General features: G+C 47.1%; 1 protein-coding gene across 1 annotated transcript in view; it reads right to left on the reverse strand.

The window, feature by feature from the left end:
- Positions 1–1,474: 1,474 nt before the first annotated feature.
- Positions 1,475–20,431, reverse strand: part of Acsl1 (acyl-CoA synthetase long chain family member 1) — a 66,115-nt gene continuing 47,158 nt past the window's right edge. Inside the window, exons 8-21 of the mRNA XM_032918427.1 lie at positions 19,675–19,707; positions 19,481–19,532; positions 18,859–18,932; positions 16,462–16,539; positions 13,968–14,102; positions 12,657–12,791; positions 11,108–11,203; positions 10,231–10,303; positions 7,923–8,011; positions 7,251–7,367; positions 6,446–6,589; positions 4,072–4,173; positions 3,907–3,978; positions 1,475–3,163 (exon numbers count right to left, since the gene is read on the reverse strand). Of these exons, the coding sequence (XP_032774318.1) occupies positions 3,023–3,163; positions 3,907–3,978; positions 4,072–4,173; positions 6,446–6,589; positions 7,251–7,367; positions 7,923–8,011; positions 10,231–10,303; positions 11,108–11,203; positions 12,657–12,791; positions 13,968–14,102; positions 16,462–16,539; positions 18,859–18,932; positions 19,481–19,532; positions 19,675–19,707 (1,341 nt within the window). The 3' untranslated portion in view covers positions 1,475–3,022. The remainder of the gene's footprint in view (positions 3,164–3,906; positions 3,979–4,071; positions 4,174–6,445; positions 6,590–7,250; positions 7,368–7,922; positions 8,012–10,230; positions 10,304–11,107; positions 11,204–12,656; positions 12,792–13,967; positions 14,103–16,461; positions 16,540–18,858; positions 18,933–19,480; positions 19,533–19,674; positions 19,708–20,431) is intronic.

A 20,431-nucleotide genomic window follows, 5' to 3' on the forward strand; every position in this document is an offset into this window, starting at 1 on the left:
AACAAACAAATCTTAAAAAAAATGAATGAGAAGTTTAGAAAAAAGAAAGCTTGTCCATCTCTCATAGGCCCATCATAGTTTGTATATGCTCAACCCAAGGAGTGGCACTATTAGAAGGTGTGGCCCTGTTGTAGGTGTGTCACTGTGGGTGTGGTCTATAAGACCCTCACCCTAGCTGCCTGGACATCAGCCTTTCAGTAGCAGCCTTCAGATGAAGATGTAGACCTCTTAGCTCCTCCTGTACCATGCCTTCCTTGATGCTGTCATGTCCCGCCTTGATGATGGACTGAACCTATGGGCCTGTAAACCTGTAAGCCAGCTCCAATTAAATGCTGTTCTTATAAGTGTTGCTTTGGTCATGGTGACTCTTCACAGCAGTAAAACCCTAACTAAGACACTTATGTTTGCCACGTAATAACCTGTACCCACCTTGGGACTCTGCGGAGTGTGCCTGTCAGCTAGATGGTGCCTACTCGGATGCTGGTACACGATTGATGTCTTTAAATCCACAACTGCTTACATAAATAAGTTAAGATGGTGGCTGCTTGTTTTCAGGTTCTAGAACTGTAAGCTAAATAACCTTAACTCTTTACAAACTACCCTGTTTCTGATACCGTGTTACAGCAACAGAAAGGGGAACAAGCTGTGTCAGATATACACACCTGAGCTTGGGAGGACAGACACAAACTAACCAACCATCAATCTGAAAGGACAGAAAGGTGTCGAAGGCCTGTACTTCCTGCTATTCAGGAAGCTGAAGCAGGAAGAATCCTTTGGCTACAGAGTGAGTTCGAGACCAGCCTAGGGTTAGTGAGAACCCATATAGTCTCGCTCTGTCTCTCTGTCTGTCTTTGTCTCTCCTCTCTCTCTCTCTCTCTCTCTCTCTCTCTCTCTCTCTCTCTCTCTCTCTCTCCTTCCCCACATCCTAAAAGCAAAATAACATCTCCCCCCCAATCCTTATGAACACCAATGTGAAGAGGTCAGTGTTGTAATAATCACAGTGGTGGAATTAAACACAGCAGGCTTGAAAGAAATTGAGAGCTAATAAACGCCTGGTAACAAGGAGCAGGCTGGGTAAGGGAAGGACAAAGGCTGCTGTACACAAGAAAGAGAATTACTACAGTGAAATTAACCCCAACATCACTGCGGACACAGCAGCTCATGTCTCCTGACCTGGCCTTTTCAAGCAAGTCAGCGCCACGATAAGGGAGTGAGGAGACCCTTATCGTCTATAGTATAGATTCTACACTGTGATGCTCTTCCTGGAAGCATGGGAGGGGTGTGACCAGATGAGCTGGCAGAGAGGTGATGGACAGTGTTTGAAGTGTCCTAGAAGGACTGGACTGGAGAGAGAGCAGGGGTGGGGGTGGGGAGTGATAAAGGGTTCCCAGTCGATCATAGGAGACTGTCCTTCCTCAAGGGGCACACTTTGGCTGTCCCAAATGTCACAGTGCACTCCAAAGACATTCTCCACTCACTCCAAATGCAGAAATATTTATTTTGGTTTCCTTCATTGTTTTTGGAAATTCTGTTTTGGTTTATAAAACATAGAAATAGCCAACACTGAAAGCAAACATTCAAAACCCCGTTGTGACAAATTATCGACTTCCTGTGCAGTTAAGAATACGAAAATGAAGTTAGGCTACCAAATAGTGTTATTACAATGATGATTCTTTAGTGCAAACCCAGTTGTGCTTCAAGAATACACACACTGTTACACAGCCAACAACAGTGGCTTCAAATGTATAAACAGCTCAAATAGGTCAAATGTGGCCAAGACTCGCGGCAAAGTGAAATGCTGTTCATTTCCCAAATTAACTTAAAAAATATACCTTGGGAAGTTGATCCCAGGATATGATTTTTTTTTCCCCCAGATTTCTACACCCCAGATTTTTGGCTTATCAAATGCATTTCACATAAATCAGGTAGTTTTATAATAAGGACATTTACTTATTACTGTCCACTTTAATAAGTACCCATGTATACCAACTGCCTAGATACTTCTGAAGACATGCTGTGCCTGAGTTTAACTGGGAGGGGAAAGAAAACAAAGCAAGTTGATCACCACATTAGCATTTGCTAGGAAAACCACATTTGGAGCCCAGAGGCCGCTGCAGATATGGGCTGGTTCCACGACGAGCGAGTGGACAGCGGGGGAGGAATCACAGTTGAGCATGGCCCATCCAGGTCATTCTTCGGAACACCATCTTCACTGCAGAGTCTAAGGCAGGATTTCTCATAACCCCTGGGAAGAATGGGAGGGGGGCAGGGAGCAGAGATGGAGCGGAGTCTGAGGACATCTGTGTGAGCCTGCAAGTTGCTGGCTCAATGCAGGAGCCACCTTTTTTTTTTTTTCCTTTTCTTAGACTGGGTACCCGCATTGTTCTGAGGAGGATCTGTTCTTTAGTTTACTGGAAACATGAGGTTACCAGCAGGCACAACAGGGACCCTTTGGAACCCTTACAAACCAGAAGGGTCACATAAATGTACTGCATGTGAGGTGGTGAGGGAAAGGGACAAGGGAGAAGGGGGTTAAGAAGAAAAATCTCTGGTCCACTGTGACTTTCTTCAGCCTGGACAGTTGCTCTTAAAGGGGTAGCTTTCTTCCAGTGTATTGTACTCTTCAGAGCAGCGGACGGCTGCAGGGTGTGCAGCCAGCAGCAGACGTATCAGAAAGAGTAAGTCCTAACCCCTTGGTTAGAAAAACAGGAGACAGAAGTTTTAACACCCACCTTATTGGTTGAAGAAGTCTTAAATAACTTAGCACTTTTATGGGTTCCCCTTTACAATGTTTAAGGCTCGTTTTGGAAACTGTGTATCCCCAGGATCATGGGCTACAACACAGGTGACTGTAAGGCAGTGTTCCGTGCCCTCTGCTATCCCTATGGTAAGACCCTGTGGACAAGTCCAGCATGGCATTTCCTTTCCCACACTCGCTGCAGGCAGAGTTACCAACTCAAAGGCCATTGGTACGAGGAGGATTGTGGAGGTGCGCCATTTCCTCTAAGGATTCTTCCTCATGTTAAATCTTGATGGTGGAGTACAGTTCATCTATCTGTGACCTGAAATAGTTCCGCAGCTCTGGCCTTTTTGCCTTCAGTGTTGGAGTCAGGAGGCCATTGTCAATAGAAAATAATTCCGGGTGCACAGCAATGCCTTTGACCTGCGAATAAACAAGGGAGTTAAAGGACACAAGGACAGACACACAGACATCGCCTCAAAAGACTAAACAGAAAGGACGTTCTCAAAGGAGATGAAGACTGCTAAGGTGCCAACCCACCCTCACACTTCATGGTGCTTTCTCAGGCAGTGGATGTGGGTCCCTTAGGACAGAATTGAGGATGTGTGGTCACCTCAGGGAAAAGAGAAGTGGTGGGCTGAGTAAGAACCCTGGCACTGGAGAGACGGCTCAGCAGTTAAGAGCATTTCCTGCTCTTCCAGAAGACTCGGGGCTCAACTCCCAGAACACAAGGTGGGTAGTTCACAACTGTCAGTAACCCCAACACACACACACACACACACACACACACACACACACACACACACACACACACACACACACACACACACACACACACACACCTTAAAATAAAGCTTTAAAAATCCTTTTACATCAAACTATTCCTAGTATTTCTTTAGGTCCACTCTTCAACCTCCAAAATATACTCATTAAAAATCTTCAAGTCAGGGCTGTAGGGATAGCTCAGGGGTTAAGAGCACTAGCTGGTCTTCCTGAGTTCTGAGTTCAATTCCCAGCAACCACATGGTGGCTCACAAGCATCTACAATGGGATCTGATGCCTTCTTCTATCATGCATGCACACATGCAAATACATAAATAAATATTTAAAAAGATCAAGTCAGACTCTGTTCTATACTGAATGCATGCACGTGGGCAACGCCATACCTGTTCGAATGGCTTCAAACCAGCATTCTTCCCAAGTTTCACCATGTCTTCCAGGATAGCTTTATTGACATCCTAATAATGTAAGCAAAATCAGGTTATTCTCTCTCATCTCCACAGGTACTGAGTGGAGAGCTGAAGGGTGGCTGGGACACTTGCGAGCCTCACCTTGTTCTTGCACAGTTCTTCAAAGGACCCTTGAAATCCTCTCTTCTTTGCCCAGGAAGGTAGGATCTCCACATCGGGTACCACAATGGCTATGAGAAAGGCCTACAAGACAGACAAGGGACCATGACAGTTTTATTTTCCTGCAGCACCGGCCTGTGGGATTAACTGGCAGCAGCATAGGCTATCTCTCAGAATGCTACTCCTGCCACGCCCCTTCCTTCCCAGGGCTGCCTGAGCCCAGATGAGCTTTCAGCCCTGAAGGTCAGACATAACCAGTCACTGAAAATCAGAATCTAACAAAAATCTCGTTTCTGTTTACTTTAGTACCTCTTTACTTGGCTGTTTTTGATGTTTGTTTTGAGATCAGGGTCTCGTGTAGTCCAGGCTAGCCTTGAACTAGCTGCATGGCTGAGACTGGCCTTACACTCCTGATCCTCTCATTTCTACCTCCCAAGCAGGATTACAAGTGTGCACCACCATGCGAGGCTGGGTATACTTCTGGGAATTTTATATTTAATTAGAATACGAGTTTTGATTTTCAACATTGAATATGCTTGACTTACAAAATAATTTTCTCAAAAGAATGACAGGATGAATATCGATAAGCTTAGGCTGAATAAGTTTAAAACTATGAAACTTTCCCCTAGATCCCTGGCCTATCTGGTCTCAGGTTAGCAATAAAATGACTTCTAGTGGCATTCTGTTATGGTCATAGACGGGCATTTTGCTCAGCCGTCATCAGAGAAGTGTCCTCCTGCAGCCGACGGGAACAAATACAGAGACCCACAGCCAGACAATGTTCAGAGAGTGAGAGACCCCGGAATACTCAGTTCTAAGTGGAATGTCTCCATCAAATCCCTCCCCTCAGGACTCAGGGAATCCTTCAGAAGAGGAGGCGGAAATCCCGTAAGAAGCAGAGGGGATGGCGGGCACCAAGGGAACAAGGTCTTACGGACGTATCAGGATGGATGCTCAGACTGGGGCAGTAGGCACAGGGTCTGCATTGGTCCAAACCAGGGCACTGAGAGGTGGGGGGGGCACAAGCCCCGTCCCTAACTCTGAAGCTAACTCCAACTGATAACCACTCACAAAGGAAACCTTAGTTTTGTTCATGGGCACAAGCTGCACTTGAGGACAGGCTGCACAGCTAGCAATACACACATGGTCAACAGAGAACGAACTCAAGCTATACTTGGGGGTTCCTTGTTTCATGTTTGTGAAACCCTTTCCCCTTCTGTTTGCTTGCTTTGTCCTAGTCTGTCCTGTGGCCTGTTTGAGGGTCTTACCTTATTAGCAGTCTTTGGATGCCTGTGTGTTTTCTAACAAGAGACAGAGAGGTGCAGATTTACAGGGGAAGAGAGGTGTGGAGGATGGAGGGGGAGCTGGGGGAGGGGAAGCCATAATCTGTGTCATCCTGGCTGGCCTGGAACTCACTCTGCAGACCAGTCTGGCCTGGGACTGAGATCCGCCTGCTTCTGCCTCTCAAGTGTCTCGGATGAAGGCATGCAGCACCACACTCAGGCTTTTGTTTTATTCCCACCTGTCCTTCCTTCCTTCCTTCCTTCCTTCCTTCCTTCCTTCCTTCCTTCCTTCCTTCCTTCCTTCCTTCATCTATTTTCAGTAAAAGAAAGTAGAAAAAAATGGAAAATGTGCATGCCTTTAATCCCAGCATGTGTGTGGGAGGCTGAGGCAGGAGGATCTCTATGAGTTGGAGTCTGGTCTACAGAATAAGTTCCTGGACAGCCAGGATGACAAAGAGAAATTCTGCCTCAAAACAAAAATGTAAAACTTGGGGGTGGAGAGAGGACCCAGGTTCGGTTCTCAACTCCCACCCAGGGGCTCACAACCAGGGAGTCCAGTGATTTCCTCTGACCTCCACAGGTACCACATGTGCAGACATACACACATTCATACATGTAAAATAATCTTTAGCAATGTAAAACTACATTATTCCATAAATATTAATATTTTCACTCATAGTTAAATTAGAAATATACTATCAAACCCCTAGTACTTTATCCCATTACTATTCCAGATCAGTTAACTAGAGTCAAAATTAAAATCCAGAAACTGAAGAGAAAACAACTTTGGAGGATAGGAAAGGCCAAGACAGTAAAACCCAAGAGTGGGTCTAGATCACATACATGAAGGTCAATGGCACTGACTCAAACTGTCAATCACCTTTTTGTTTTAACTCCTGAGAGACAAGGTATCCCTGAGTAGCCAGGCTGGCCTCAAACTCATGATCCCTCATCCTCCCAAGTGCTGGGATTGTGGGCGTGTTCCACCATGCCTAGCTGTCCAGCACCTTAAAAGTCCGTGACTCATGGCGCTCCACAGTGCCCAGCAGCAGCTCTAACCTGGACAAGCTTACCTGCAAGCTTTCTCCATGGACAAACACCTGGGCCACGGCTTCGCTCCGCAGGTAGATATTTTCGATCTTTTCTGGAGCTATGTACTCTCCTTGGGCTAGTTTAAATATGTGCTTTTTCCTGTCGATAATCTTCAAGGTGCCATTCTGTGAATCAGAGAGGGAGGGGCGATGGGTGAGCTCCACACTGGTTCCCCACCATCGCTCACAGTACGAGGTATCTGAAGTTGCCTAGGGCCACTTGGCCCTACGGGGAGAGACCCAGAGCCCATATGATGACTACTTCCCCATTTAGCATCAGACTCATCTCTCGTCTAACCTCCTGTCTGAAGTGGGGACACACACATCCTGATCACCAAGTGATGTGTCCCCTGACAGCCAGGACATCATGTCTTACTTTGTCATAGCGCTCCACAGACAAAGACCAAATCTCCCCTGCCTTTCCCACTTTTTAGGGGAAGGCAGGTGCCTTAGTACTTTGGGAAGAGTCAGTCTCGCAATACATATTAAACCGTGTGCTCGCCAGCACCCAAATCCAGGCACTGCTGATGTGAAAATCCATAGGGTTTTTTTTTTATTTTTCTTTTTTAAGATGCTAGAGAGGAAGCAGCAATCAGGCAGCAGAACAAAAGCATTGGGCTACAGTAAAGTCAACATCATTTTAACCAAGTGTGTGTGCCAAGGACGTCTCCTGCAGGACACAAAGGTGAGGGGCAGGGTGCAAATGTCACAGGCTGTGCAGTAGGGGGACACGTTCCTCCCTGCATGCAGACAAAAGCACTCGCCCAGAGGAGAGGTGCTGACTTACTGGCAGCCATTTTCCAATGTCCCCCGTGTGTAACCAACCATCTTTATCTAGGGCTTCCGCTGTTCTTGCTGGGTCTTTCAAGTAGCCTTTGAACACATTTGCCCCTTTCACACACACCTAGGAAGAGATGGTTTACAACATGTGATTCCCAAGACAACTACGCGTGGTTTATCTGGAAGCCTCCAGTCCCTCCCCTGCTCTACTGGGAATTACCAAAGTCCCTTTAGGATCTTGAGAGGCATTTCCAGTGCCCCCACTTCCTTTCCTTCCTGACCTCAGGAGTAGGGGTAATTCGAGCCTCAGTTCAGATGACATCACTTGCACAATTAGGCTTTCCAGTCAGCCCAGGCAGGGCCATTAGCAGACTGGAGCCAAGTCTCACTGGGGCTCTCGTGTCATGTTCTTGGTCCCAAATCCCTAACTGTCCAGCATACGGAAGGACTAACGTATCCTGCCTCCAAGCCCTAGGGAGTTCCCTAGGGAGTTGAGCATAAATGTTCCTTTGAATTGACCTGCTGGACTCCAAGCTCTCCCACAGAATCAGGCCTAACAGCTATATCACTGTATATCCCCCATCTGTATTTGATATCGGAGTGCTATCCGGAACTGTGATCCTAACAGCGGCTGTCACAGGAGCTGCTACTGCCCAGCAACAGACAGACCTTCACTCACCTCACCCTCGCCCTTGGCAGCCTGGTAATTCATATCTTCCACATCTACAAGCTTGATATAATTGCAAGGCATGGGGGCACCAACATGGCCTACAATAAAAGTAGAGAACCATTTAAAGTGCGGTACCATGGCCTGAGGCCAGAACATGGTTAGTGTGGACATGCTTCCTCAGGGACATGCTTCCTCAGGGACATGCTTCCTCAGGGACATGCTTCCTCAGGGACATGCTTCCTCATGGACATGCTTCCTCAGGGACATGCTTCCTCATGGACATGCTTCCTCACATGCTTCCTCATGGACATGCTTCCTCATGGACATGCTTCCTCATGGACATGCTTCCTCAGGGACATGCTTCCTCAGGGACATGCTTCCTCAGGGACATGCTTCCTCATGGACATGCTTCCTCATGGACATGCTTCCTCAGGGACATGCTTCCTCAGGGACATGCTTCCTCAGGGACATGCTTCCTCATGTGCTTCCTCAGGGACATGCTTCCTCAGGGACATGCTTCCTCATGTTCCTCAGGGACATGCTTCCTCAGGGACATGCTTCCTCATGTTCCTCATGTTCCTCAGGGACATGCTTCCTCAGGGACATGCTTCCTCATGGACATGCTTCCTCGGGGACATGCTTCCTCAGTCATGCTGCTATGGATTTCTGGCTTTTGTAATTACAGTTCCCCCCTCCCAAAAAAACCTGGCAAATAATTTAAGAGGGCTTCTTTCACCCAAATGTCTACTCAGGACCTTTCCCATTTCTGAGACCTTTGACTACATTTTCAACATTTAAACTTTGCCCAGTGATCTGAAGGTTGGTTACAGACACCTGGAGCTATGCCTTCTAAATCAAACTGTCACCTCAATTCCATGATTGGATTAGCCCCCCCCCCCATACAACCTTTTATTTTTCCGACTCCTTATATGGCTCAGGATGGCCTTGGTGTCCTGATCCTCCTGCCTCTACCTGGCCAGTGCTGGGATAGGCTTGCACTACCACACCCAGTGTCAAGCTTCTTAATGTCCACATTCTGCACACCCTGGTTATTCTCTCACATGCCCCTTGACTCTGGTTGACACAGCCATTGTTTTTAGATGAGCACGTTTTTACACTTAAGTCTATTATTACCACAGACAATTTAACTCTGTTGTCTAAGAGTCAGAGGATTGGGTGTGTGCTAGTTAGTTTTTGACAACCAGACACAAACTAGGTCACCTGGGATGGGGGACCCTGTAAGCAACTCTGTGAGGCGTCTGCTTGATTAATGAGTGGTGTGGGCAGGCCCAGCTGAACAAGCCATGGACAGCTTGTATTCCTCTGTGACTCTGCTTCCTTTCCTGCCTTGGGCTCCTGTCCTGACCCCACTTAGGGGTAGCTTATGACCTGAGAGCAGTAAGATGAAATAAATCCCTTCCTTCCCAAGTTGCTTTTGATCATGGTGATCTATCACAGCAGCTAAGCAAATCAGGACACAGTGTCTTTTCCTATTACAAAAATAACATATGTAATAACGCTCACTGTTTTAATAATCTCGACATACAGAGCTTGTTATTCTAAATTCTCTGGCTGCTGAGGAACCTGACTCTAAAGGCAAAGTGTAAAGATGCTTCCAGATGACAGCAGTGACTCCTGCAGACACGTCACGAGGCACAGACGCTAGCTAGGGTCTATGTCACCAGTTACCAGTTTCATAATGTGCCACATGGTCAGGGGTGCTATCAACTGCTGTGCAGAGGAGCCTACGAAAGAGCTACAGAGAGAAGCAGAAAGCTTTGCGATGCGCTTTATGACCTCCACAGCACAATGCTCTCTGAGCAGCATCTATAACTTCTAACGTTCTCAAAGTGTCTCTGGGTTAGCACTCACATGGTGCCCATCACACACCCTTCCTACAGACCTTATCCACTGCAGAGGTCCAACAACCTCTGTGGGTATCGCCTACTCTGTTTTCTAGAGACAAAGGGCTTGTGTTCATTTCTATCAGCAGATTCAACCGCTGGCCTGGCACATATACACCTGCAATGCTACTTCTGGGTTAAAAACACCAGCGAACAATGCGGCCCTGCTCAATCACAGGCAAAGCTGCTGGAGGAGGCGCCTTCTCCCAAGACGCGTCACAGCCTAAGCACCCTGGGCACCATAATCATTTCCCAGCAGCTCAGGACTACTTGCCTGAGGCCTAGTTTCTCAAGACATAGCATGCATTACTGTGCACGGTTACAGACCCAATCAACAATGCATCAGTTTCCAGTCATCCCAACCTCGAACTCCACTGGAGAGACTCTGGAAATGGCTCTCCTGCCAACCATACCTGCTGTCCAGTCTCCAGGCAAGCTCAGGCAGCAGCCAGCGGTGCACTCGGTCTGTCCGTAGCCTTCATAGAACTTAGTCAGCAAGAAACACGACATTATTAATGAGGGACAGCAATATCTTTGCAGGAAGTGCACAAGAAACCAAGTTTTACTAACTCCTGAGGAAAACCAGCTTCTGAAATCTTTGACCTTTCGGTTTAGCAGGCACGCTCGATAGCACAATACACACCATGAACATCTTCCATATTTATTTTCCTACTTGATTTCCTGTGCCTGGGAAGGGAAAGCCTCCACTGGATGGGTCACTATCCACCTGTAGTAGCCCTGTTCTGCTCACCCAGGACATCTCACACCTGTCCTGAGTGTCACCACAAGCCCCAGCCTCTCAGAACAATGTGTGGTATGCTTATCTCTGATGACCCAGCCCATCCCTGAAGCCAAGCTCCAGAGGCATGGCTCATGCCTTATCCTAGGGTCAAACACATACGAATTTATTCCTCTAGGAAATCTGGAGCTAACCTACCTTTCAACCAAACCAAGGCATGTTTAGATGAGGGGCTGGGAGGCCTGGGGAAATGCTGGATGAACAAGTTCGTGGAGGAGGACTGAGGTCAAGTGATCTACTATACAGATAGCGAGTGAGCTCGGGGCTGATCTCATGGACCACAGAGTAAAATCACCGTACCCTCTACTTGCAAATGGCTGCGCTGTTTCTAAGTGTTCTCACCACACACAAAATTGACAAGTATGTGAAGTAATTTAGCCATTACTCCACGTATTCATACACCATGTTGTAAAATGAAAACACTCATACATTTTTGTCAATCAATGAATCAGCCCATAGCCCAGGATAATCAGGTGATTGATCAGCCTCACCTGACAGCCGAGAGCCGCCCTCAGAAACGTCAGCACTGTGGCAGACACTGGGGCTGCCCCTGTGATCATCAGCCGGACTTTCCCACCCAGGCTCGACTTGGAAGACAGAGAGAAGTGAGGGTTACACATGCACAAGTCGGAGCTCCTCTGGCAGACACTTGCTTTGGACCCTGTGTCACAGTCAGACACTTGCTTGGGACCCTGTGTCACAGTCAGACACTTGCCTGGGACCCTGTGTCACAGTCAGACACTTGCTTGGGACCCTGTGTCACAGTCAGACACTTGCCTGGGACCCTGTGTCACAGTCAGACACTTGCCTGGGACCCTGTGTCACAGTCAGACACTTGCTTGGGACCCTGTGTCACAGTCAGACACTTGCTTGGGACCCTGTGTCACAGTCAACCAGCCTCCCAGCAGCTGGCATGGGCAGCGTGGGACAGAGTTCATGTCAGGACCCAGGACCAAGCCCATCTCCCCTAGAGCTGCACATTTCCTCCCAGCAGACTTGGTACTAAGCCAGCAACTCCACTGCTGGGTGTCGTAGGGATCGGATTTGTGGCAACTGCTACTTTTTGGCATTTGGGACAGCACCTGCTATTACACATTCCTATTTTCAGGCGTAAAACCTTCCCTTGCGAGTGGCATATTTGTTTTAGAAAAGCTGAAGGAAGCTGAAACATCCCAGATCCTTCCATCTAGATTAGCCATTGCTTTCTTCAGCCATAGCTGGAGAACAGGGCTCACCTAGTAGCCCAATCTTCAACTCTGAGACAGGTGCCAGACAGTATAGAAATGTGCTATTTTCTCTTGGCTTCATACCACTCCCAACCCCATGTGTGCCTGAGAGTGTGTGTATGAGTGAGTGTGTGTGTGTGTGTGTGTGTGTGAGTGTGTGTGTATGTGAGTGTGTGTATGTGTGTATGTGAGTGTGTGTGGTGTGTGTGTGATGAGTGTGTGTGTGAGTGTATGTGTGGTGAGAGTGAGAATATGTTTGGTGAGTGTGAGAATATGTTTGGTGAGTGTGTGTGTGGTGGTGTGTGTGTGTGAGTGTGTGTGCATGTGTGTGTGTATGAGTGAGTGTGTGTGCGTGTGTATGAGTGAGTGTATGTGTGTGTATGAGTGTGTGTGTGTGTGTGTGTGTGTGTGTGTGTGTGTGTGTGTGTATGTGTGTATGAGTGTGTGTGTGTCTAACTGACTGATCCCTCAAGGCTGTGGGCATGCTACCCAAGCAGTCTGCCGCTGAGCTAGCTGTGTCTCTACCCCTCTTTTTACTTTGCAAGGAAGTTTCACTAAGTTTTGCAAGAGGGTTTCGCTAAGTTTCTAGGCTAGCCTTGAACTTGCCGTCTTCCTACCTAAACCACCAAGGTGCTCTCTCTCTCTCTCTCTCTCTCTCTCTCTCTCTCTCTCTCTCTCTCTCTCTCTCTCTCTCTCTCTCTCTCCTCTCTCTCTCTCTCTCTCACACACACACACACACACACACACACACACACACACACACACCCCACACTTTCCATGAGAAATATGAGAGGGGAGTGAGTGTATTTGCTACCTGTATCTTGTGAAAGATGAGTTTATCCCACAGGCTGTTGTTTCTGACGATGCCACTGCGAAGCTCCGCCTCTTTCCTTTTGGAGGCAAAATCCAACAGCCATCTCTTCACTGACGTGTTTGCTTGTCCAAAAATCTAAGGGGTCAAGAAGTAAGGTTTTCATGTCTCCCAAGACAGTCAAAACCAAAGGGGCAGACAACAGCGTGCTGGATACCGCACACAGGAGCCTTTTGGCTGCTGGAGGGGTGGACACTGCTCTAGAAAGCTACTGACCAGATCCTCCAGCTAAAAAGTGTAAATCTGCCCTGTGGTCCAGTGAAAACATGACCACAGAAACCTGCGTGCAAGTGTCTACAAGCAGGGACACTTACAATAGCCAAAAGCTGAAACCACCCAAATGACGATTAATGAAGGAATGGCTACACACAATGTGTTCTAACCATACACTGGAATAGTACTTGGCTATAAAAAGTTATAAAATACTGAACGTATGTTGTGAAGGTATGATATTGGCTGCTTAGGAGTCTAGCAGGCAGGAGGTGGGTGAGAAAGAGAAGGTAAAGGGTTCCTTTCTGGGTGCTGAAAGTGTTTTCAAACTTTGGCACCAGCACTGGCATCCTTAAAGACTGCTGAACTAACTAACTGCCCGAGCTTTGGCTGCTCCGACAGATCCTGGAAATGGCACACGCACTTCACTGTGGAGCTCCACCCCCAGGCTCCGTGAAATTATATCTCAGCGGAACTGTTTCAAAGGCTTTTTGAAAGAACAGATTTAAAAACTAACAAGGTTCCCAGAGGTGACAGAAGCCTCCGGGAGAAGAGAAAAGTACTGATAGTGCCCGCTTGAAGACTGACCAGGCCGCGGGACAGCCTTGCCCGGCTAAGCAGTCTAGGCTGAGGTGGCAGAAGTCGCGTCTTCAGTTCCTGTGGCCTTGGCCCTTCTCTCAGTGCGGTAAACTGACAGTTCAGGCATGCAAGGGTTGGGGGAACATTAATAAAGGCACTATCTGTGTGCTCCAATTAGCACCTGGAAGAAACAAGGAGGAGCTCTAACAGTCTCTAGATGGGAGGTCCTGATCAGAGACTGGTAAAATACACTGACCTTGCACCTCACAGCCAAGAACCTACAGTGTGCTGTGTCTCCTCTTACCAACAGCTCCGTGCAGTAACTCAGTTCTACTTCTGTGATGCTGACATTCTATGGGAATGAGCCGAAGGCCAGAGGGTACGTGTGGTGGACCCCTAGCCTGGTTGGCACCTGGACTCATAGCCCCACCTTCCGTCCCCCACCCTTCATTGCTTGGTACTCACTCTGTCAAACATCCGGTTTAGCAGTCTTGGAACCACAGGGAAGATGGTAGGCTGAAGCACCTTGAGGTCATCCATAAGCAGCCTGATGTCTCCTTGGAAAAATCCTATCTTAGCTCCATGACATAGCATTACACACTAAGAGTAAAAACAGACAACACAGCTGTTAGCATAGCAAGGAGCACTCTACTGCATGCTGACACGCAGGAAGCCTGCAGGTTAGGGTTTCAAACCAGCTTCCGGAAGTCTTAAACCTTCCTAAATATGTTATATATATATATATATATATATATATATATATATATATATATATATATATAAATAATGTATTTGCAATGACTTGGCTCTGTTTGAACATGCTCATTTAGTATTTCCACCACCGTAGTGATACAGGAGTTAGTGTAAAACCAGGGGAGGCTCTTCCTAATGGTAATGAGAAGGGCTATCTGGGGCTAAGAGCTGTTGAATGGGTTATATGTTATACACCCCAAATATTTTTAGCCTCCCAAGAACTTGAGAACTTTATCCTCAAAATAAAAGCCCACTGCCTCCAAACCAAGCTTAGTAAAACTTTAATTTCCTTTTTTGAATTTGAGTAAAACTTTCTGAGAACACACAGGACTCCAAGTGGGCGTCTACAGGGTTATACCACGTGATGCCTTCTCTCTCTCCTGTAAACTATAACAGCCACCTAAACACACCAGACAAATCGTCTGCCTAAATTAAGTTAAAAATTTTTTTAAAAATTTCACAAGATGACAGAAAGGCAATAGTTTTAGATTAGAAACTAAAAAGTGCACAATGAGGGACGGTGAGATGGCTCGGAGGGTAAAGGTTCTGGCTAGCCACCCGAGGACCTGAGTTCGATGCCCAGTCTCCACGCGGTGGGAGAACAGAGCCCACCCCTATGAGCTATTCTTTGACCTCCATGTTTACCCACGTATGCACACACTAAACAAACAAACAAACAGGAAAAAGCCACGTACAGCTTGTACAAGTGTACTGGGAAATGAAGAGGTGACAGGAGGTTCTAGAAGCTCGGGCCAGTTTCTCAAGTTCACAAAGTAGCAGAGAGACCCTGTTCTAAAACAAGGGGGAAAGGCAAGGCCCACCATCTATCTAAAGGTGTCCTCTGACCTCCACAGGGATACGATGGCATGTGCAAGACTGCGCCTCCACACACGAACACCCCTCCCCTGTCTCTCTGTCTCTCTGTCTCTCTCTTCCCCACCTGTTCATCCCCGGAAGCTGAACAAACAAAGAAAGAAATGCAGAGTGGTTCCCTGTTGAGCACTGAAGGCCACCGGCTTGTGCTCCCACTGCACCTCTAAAGCCACAAGCAGAGCCCGTGGCCCACTCCTTAGTCATGAGATCATGGCATACTTTTTTCTTCATTTTTGAGACAAGGTCTCACTCCGGTGCCCTGAATGGACAGTGTAGATGAGTGCAGCCTTGCATTCAGAGAGATCTGCCCACCTCTGTCTCCTGGGTGCTGGGATTAAAAGTCTATGCCAACCTCTCAGCTTTTTCCAGATTTCCACTGTTAGTATAATAGTTGGCCCGTTTGACTACTGTAGTCACTTGAGATGCTCCCACCCACCACTGCTGTGAATAACTGTGTGAGCCCTGGTGTCCAGATACCATGTGAGTCCTTGCTTTCAACACTTCTGTGTGTACCTAGACCATATGGTGACTGTGTGTGCACTGCACAAACTTTTAAGATCCTGCAGTGTGCAAGGAGGAAAAGATATGGGATGGAACCTGGTGCACCTCGATCCTTTTGAGAGACAGGCTCCTACAGGGCAGCCACCAATCAAAGTGTCCTCTTTCTGTTAGCCAACAGTGTCCCACATCTACCTTCGTCCGGCACATAGCTGGTTCTCAGTAAGTATCAGTAAGGAATACATGCTGCCCACTGCTTATCCTCTAGTAAAAAACAACTAAAATTGTCTAAGAAAAGAAAAAGACGGCCCTTGTGTGTGTGTGCACGTGTGTGCACGTGCTTTCCTGAGTGTGTGCAGGGGTATGTATAGGGGTGTGTGTGTGTGTGTGTGTGTGTGTTTGCTTTGTTTTATTTTGGTTTGCTTGGATTTGTTTTGCTTTTGTTTTTTTGTTTTTTTACTGGCCTGTTTGTTTTCTAAAAAGGGAGAAAGAAGGCAAGGAGTTAGATGGTTGGGGAGGGAGCATCTGGGCGATGAGGAAGGGGAAAGAGTTCAGAATATACTGCATGAAAAAAGTTATTTTCAATTTAAAAAGAAAAAAGAAAAAAATCTCCTCTAATTGTTCACCTTCATCTGTGTCCTTACGGGCATTCTTTGAATGTGCAAACTCTTGATTTTAAACTGCGGGATTCAAGTTCAAATACCCTGTATTGAACCTAGAATAAGAACTCATATTCTTTCCAGTAATCTGTGCTGTGCTGCAATGGGGCTGAGTGAAGCATCGTGCGTGCGTGCGTGTGCGCGCGCGCAGTGTGTCGGCTGTGCACCACACTTACCTGTAGTTGCTGCTCATACATGTGTGCCAGCGGTAAGTACGAAATCTGTGTGTCACTGGCATTCAAGGTCAGTGCACTCTGGAAGACAAAAAACTCAGCAGGGCACACAGGGACAAGGAGGAGACACAGCGGACGCCTACCTCTACAACGGTCTCAAACATATGGGCGAGAGGCAAGAAAGATATCAGAACATCCTCTGGGGAAGCGATGAATGCACTCTGAAAGCAAGGACACCAGCGAGAAGAGAAAAGGTAAGACTCCCAGACGCCTCCAGTTCCCCTCAGAGCAGGGCACACGGCCCCTCAACACTCAGCACAGCCACTTCTGGCTACATTTTTTACACCAAAGAATAAAAAGTAATTTTTTAAAAAATATTATTGGGGATGGCATCAGGGCAAGTGCACACGTTAGCAAGTGCTCTACCACAGGGCTACATCCCCTGTGCCAAAGCAACACTCAGTTAAGTAGAGTGGAAATCATCCTCAATAACCAAGCACAGCCACTTCAGAACTGTTACCCACCTCCCCGTAAAGAAAATCTTGCCCAAACCGGAGTGTTGAAAGACCGGGTGCTCCACGTGCTTCCTCTTTCAGTTACAAAACCCCAGTACCAGGCAGGTTCCACTGCCCCTTAAGCAATGTGAGGTCCACTCCCTGACAGGGCAGTGCTGTTATATTGCAAAGGGAAGCAGGAAAAGGTTTCCCAGGACCTTGGATTGATGGTATAAATTGTTCCAGTGGATGAGCGGAAACATCTTTATCTTCTAGCCTCCCCTCAACTCAAGAAAACACCCAAAAGTGTTTAATGCAACCTCAAATCCTGACCAAGATGAGCCCACAGGCAGATTAAATGTGGATGCCTGGTTGTCCTCAAGAGTGGGCCTTCTCAGGGATGGGCAGACACAGTTAGGGCTTAATGTAAGTGCATGTTATTAACACAAAGAAGGCTCGCCACACACTTGCTGTCCCGACGAGCAGACATGAGGAGAGTGTGCGTATATGTACAATGGTGTGTGGGTGTGTGTGTGTGCGCGCATGTGTGAGTTAATGTGGACCGAAGCCATATTTTCCTCAAACACGGAAAGCATGCTTTCTACAGCCAGGGTACATTCCCAGCACCCATACTTTTAAATTTTCTGATAAAACGCAGTCCTTCTTGATAGTGTAACAATTTTCAGTGAAGTTCTGTCATCTCAAAGACCCTGAAGGTCTCCTGGGAGATTCGAATTTCACTTTGAGTGTTGAGCTTTCACAATACAGCATATGCCACCACCACCCCCAATGGTAAGGGAGTGAGAATAAGAACCATGACAGTGGAGTAAAATCAAGTGGAAGCATCCTCAAAACTCAGCCCAGCATCCACCACAGAAAGACGTCCGCTTCTCTAAACTATTAGGTGCAGACTACCGCCATAAGCAGGGCTACAGAATACTCCCAAGAGCCTGCAAAAGCATACTGTTAAATGTATGCTTTTAAAAGATGGCGCCTTTGCAAAGATAGGCATGCAAGCTATCTTTGGAGTTAGGGACTGAACTCTGTCCCCCTCCCAAATTCACACAGGACAGTCCTAAGCCCCACATGTCGGGAATAGGGCCCTGGTATGACTAGATTTGGGAGTGAGTAGGCTCTGAGCCAGCAGCCTGGTGTCTCTCTAGAAGAGAAAGGGACACCAAAGCACCCAGAAAGAGGCAGACATCGGCAATCCCTAAAGAGAGCCCTCACCAGGAACCAAATTTGCTGGCAGCTGGTCCTGGACTTTCGGCCTCCTAAACTGAGGAAAATGAACATCTGCTGCTTAAGCCACTTGGGCTGTGGTGCTCTGTTAATGGCAACACATGCAGACTACAACCTGTGGACAAAAACCTTAAGAGGACAGGCAATTAAGTAGAGTTTCAGACTCGAATCTTTCTCCTACAATGGGAGTCAAACTGGCCATAGGACAGAACAATGATGTAAAACCTTCTGCTGTCTCTAACATTGATTGGTAACTTAAAGAAATTAGGTTCCTAACACTATAGTAAAGGCTCTGAGAGGTGCTCCTCTGTCTTTTCCTAAAAGTATAGGGTGACATTCAAATATTCCCCCACAGGAAAGCCACCAAGAGTTCCATCTGGTGATTCATCCTCAAGTCACAGTAAGGCCTATGGGCTTAGGTCCACAGGTGAAGCTTCCCGGGAAGGGGTCCCGGCCTAACTACAGCCCATGTCTCATCACACTTCTCATCCGCACTGTGGACGTGATGGAGAAGGGGAGGGATTTAGTGCTCTGTCTCCTCTCTCCCTCTCTCTCTCTCTCTCTCTCTCTCTCTCTCTCTCTCTCTCTCTGTCTCTCTCTCTCTCTCTCTGCCTAAAGCCAATCAATGAATGTGAGGAACCATGATAATATTCTCAAGAATTACCTCCGTCGCTTTTATAAAACCGGAGCAATCGTTCATAATGTTTTGGTGGGTGACCATTGCTCCTTTGGGGTTGCCTGCAGAGAACACAGGAAGGAGAACAAGGTTAGATATTCCAGCTGAGAATGGCGGAAATCCTCTATCATCAGGGCCTTGGATAGCTCTACTGTTGGATACCCTCTGGGTAGTCAAACTGAGTAATATTACATTTCTGAGCAGCCTGAGACCCTTTAAAGGAGACTCACTACCATGAAATTACCTTAAACGTTCATTAAAATCTTCATGTGCACCAACACGGGAAGAGAAGTGGGAATCTCACTCTGCAGAGACACTGAGGGCGCACATCTGAGGTCACCTTCAGTGATCTGAGTTAACTAGATGGCACCCTCAGATCCCGAGACTGAGGGCGCACATCTGAGGTCACCTTCAGTGATCTGAGTTAACTAGATGGCACCCTCAGATCCCGAGACTGTCCGGCAGAGCAACAGGAAGACTTTTCTGAGTCCACATCTATCTCTTGTTTTCTTGTTCCCACCCATAATCAGTTAATACATTACCTAAAAGGTGGTGAGATCACAGACTAGCAAATAGTGCTTTGAAGCAAGCACATCTCAAATGTACATACCTGTAGTTCCACTTGTGAAACAGATTATCGCAAGATCTTCAGGTTCTGGAGGCTGAAGAGAACGTTTAAAAGAGAGGGTATGAGTCAGAATAGAATGTATCGATCCACAAGGTACCATCTGCATTCCCAACAGTTTCCAGTATGACTGGATGTTACAAAGAACAGAGCTGTGAAGGCTATAAAATGGTGTTTACCTTGGGTTTCGTTCTTTTCTCTCTTCCAAGATCCTTAATTAGAAGACAAAGAGAAAAAACTTCAGTCAGTACTAAGATTTTCTAACTATTGAGTATAAAGTCAGGGCTGTGGAGATGGCTTGGTGGTTAAGAGCACTGGCTGTTCTTCCGGGAGTCCTAGGATTCATTCTTGGCATCCACATGGCAAAAACCATCTGTAATCCCAGTTGGTAGGTGCCCACATGTGCTGTGTGCTTCACATACATGCTGGCAAACGCCCAAACACATAAAAAAAATAAAAGAAGAAAGCTCCCCAAGTTATTGCCTTTGCTGCAGATTACTCTCACAGCTGGCCAAAACACCATTTTCAAATGTAAGGAATTTGAGCAATGTTAAGTAACAGCAGCCATAGTATCTATCATTCTGGGAAGTCATTTTTCAGTTGTCCATCTCTTATGTAAAACCACGTAAATGGCCTTGGAAATAGGACCGATTCCAAAGACAGCCATGGGCTTTGTCCTGTATTCTAGCCCCCTCCCTTTTCCTCTGATGGTCTTCAGCAAAGCCTTGCTTTTGAACTTAAACCTGCTGGTCCGCAGCACCCTCTGCCACCGAAGAACGGACTCCCTGACCACCCAGCTCGGCCTCAATGAGCTCTCCCCACGTGTGGGAAGACTAACCCTTCTCCTGATTTAAATGCTACCGAGGCTCAGATATCCGTGCTCCATACACAGGGCAGAGGATGTGGGCGCTCTCAACTGAGACAGGCTGCAAGGAG

This window comes from Rattus rattus, chromosome 13, assembly GCF_011064425.1.
Source record: "Rattus rattus isolate New Zealand chromosome 13, Rrattus_CSIRO_v1, whole genome shotgun sequence".
NCBI classification, from domain to species: Eukaryota; Metazoa; Chordata; class Mammalia; order Rodentia; family Muridae; genus Rattus; species Rattus rattus.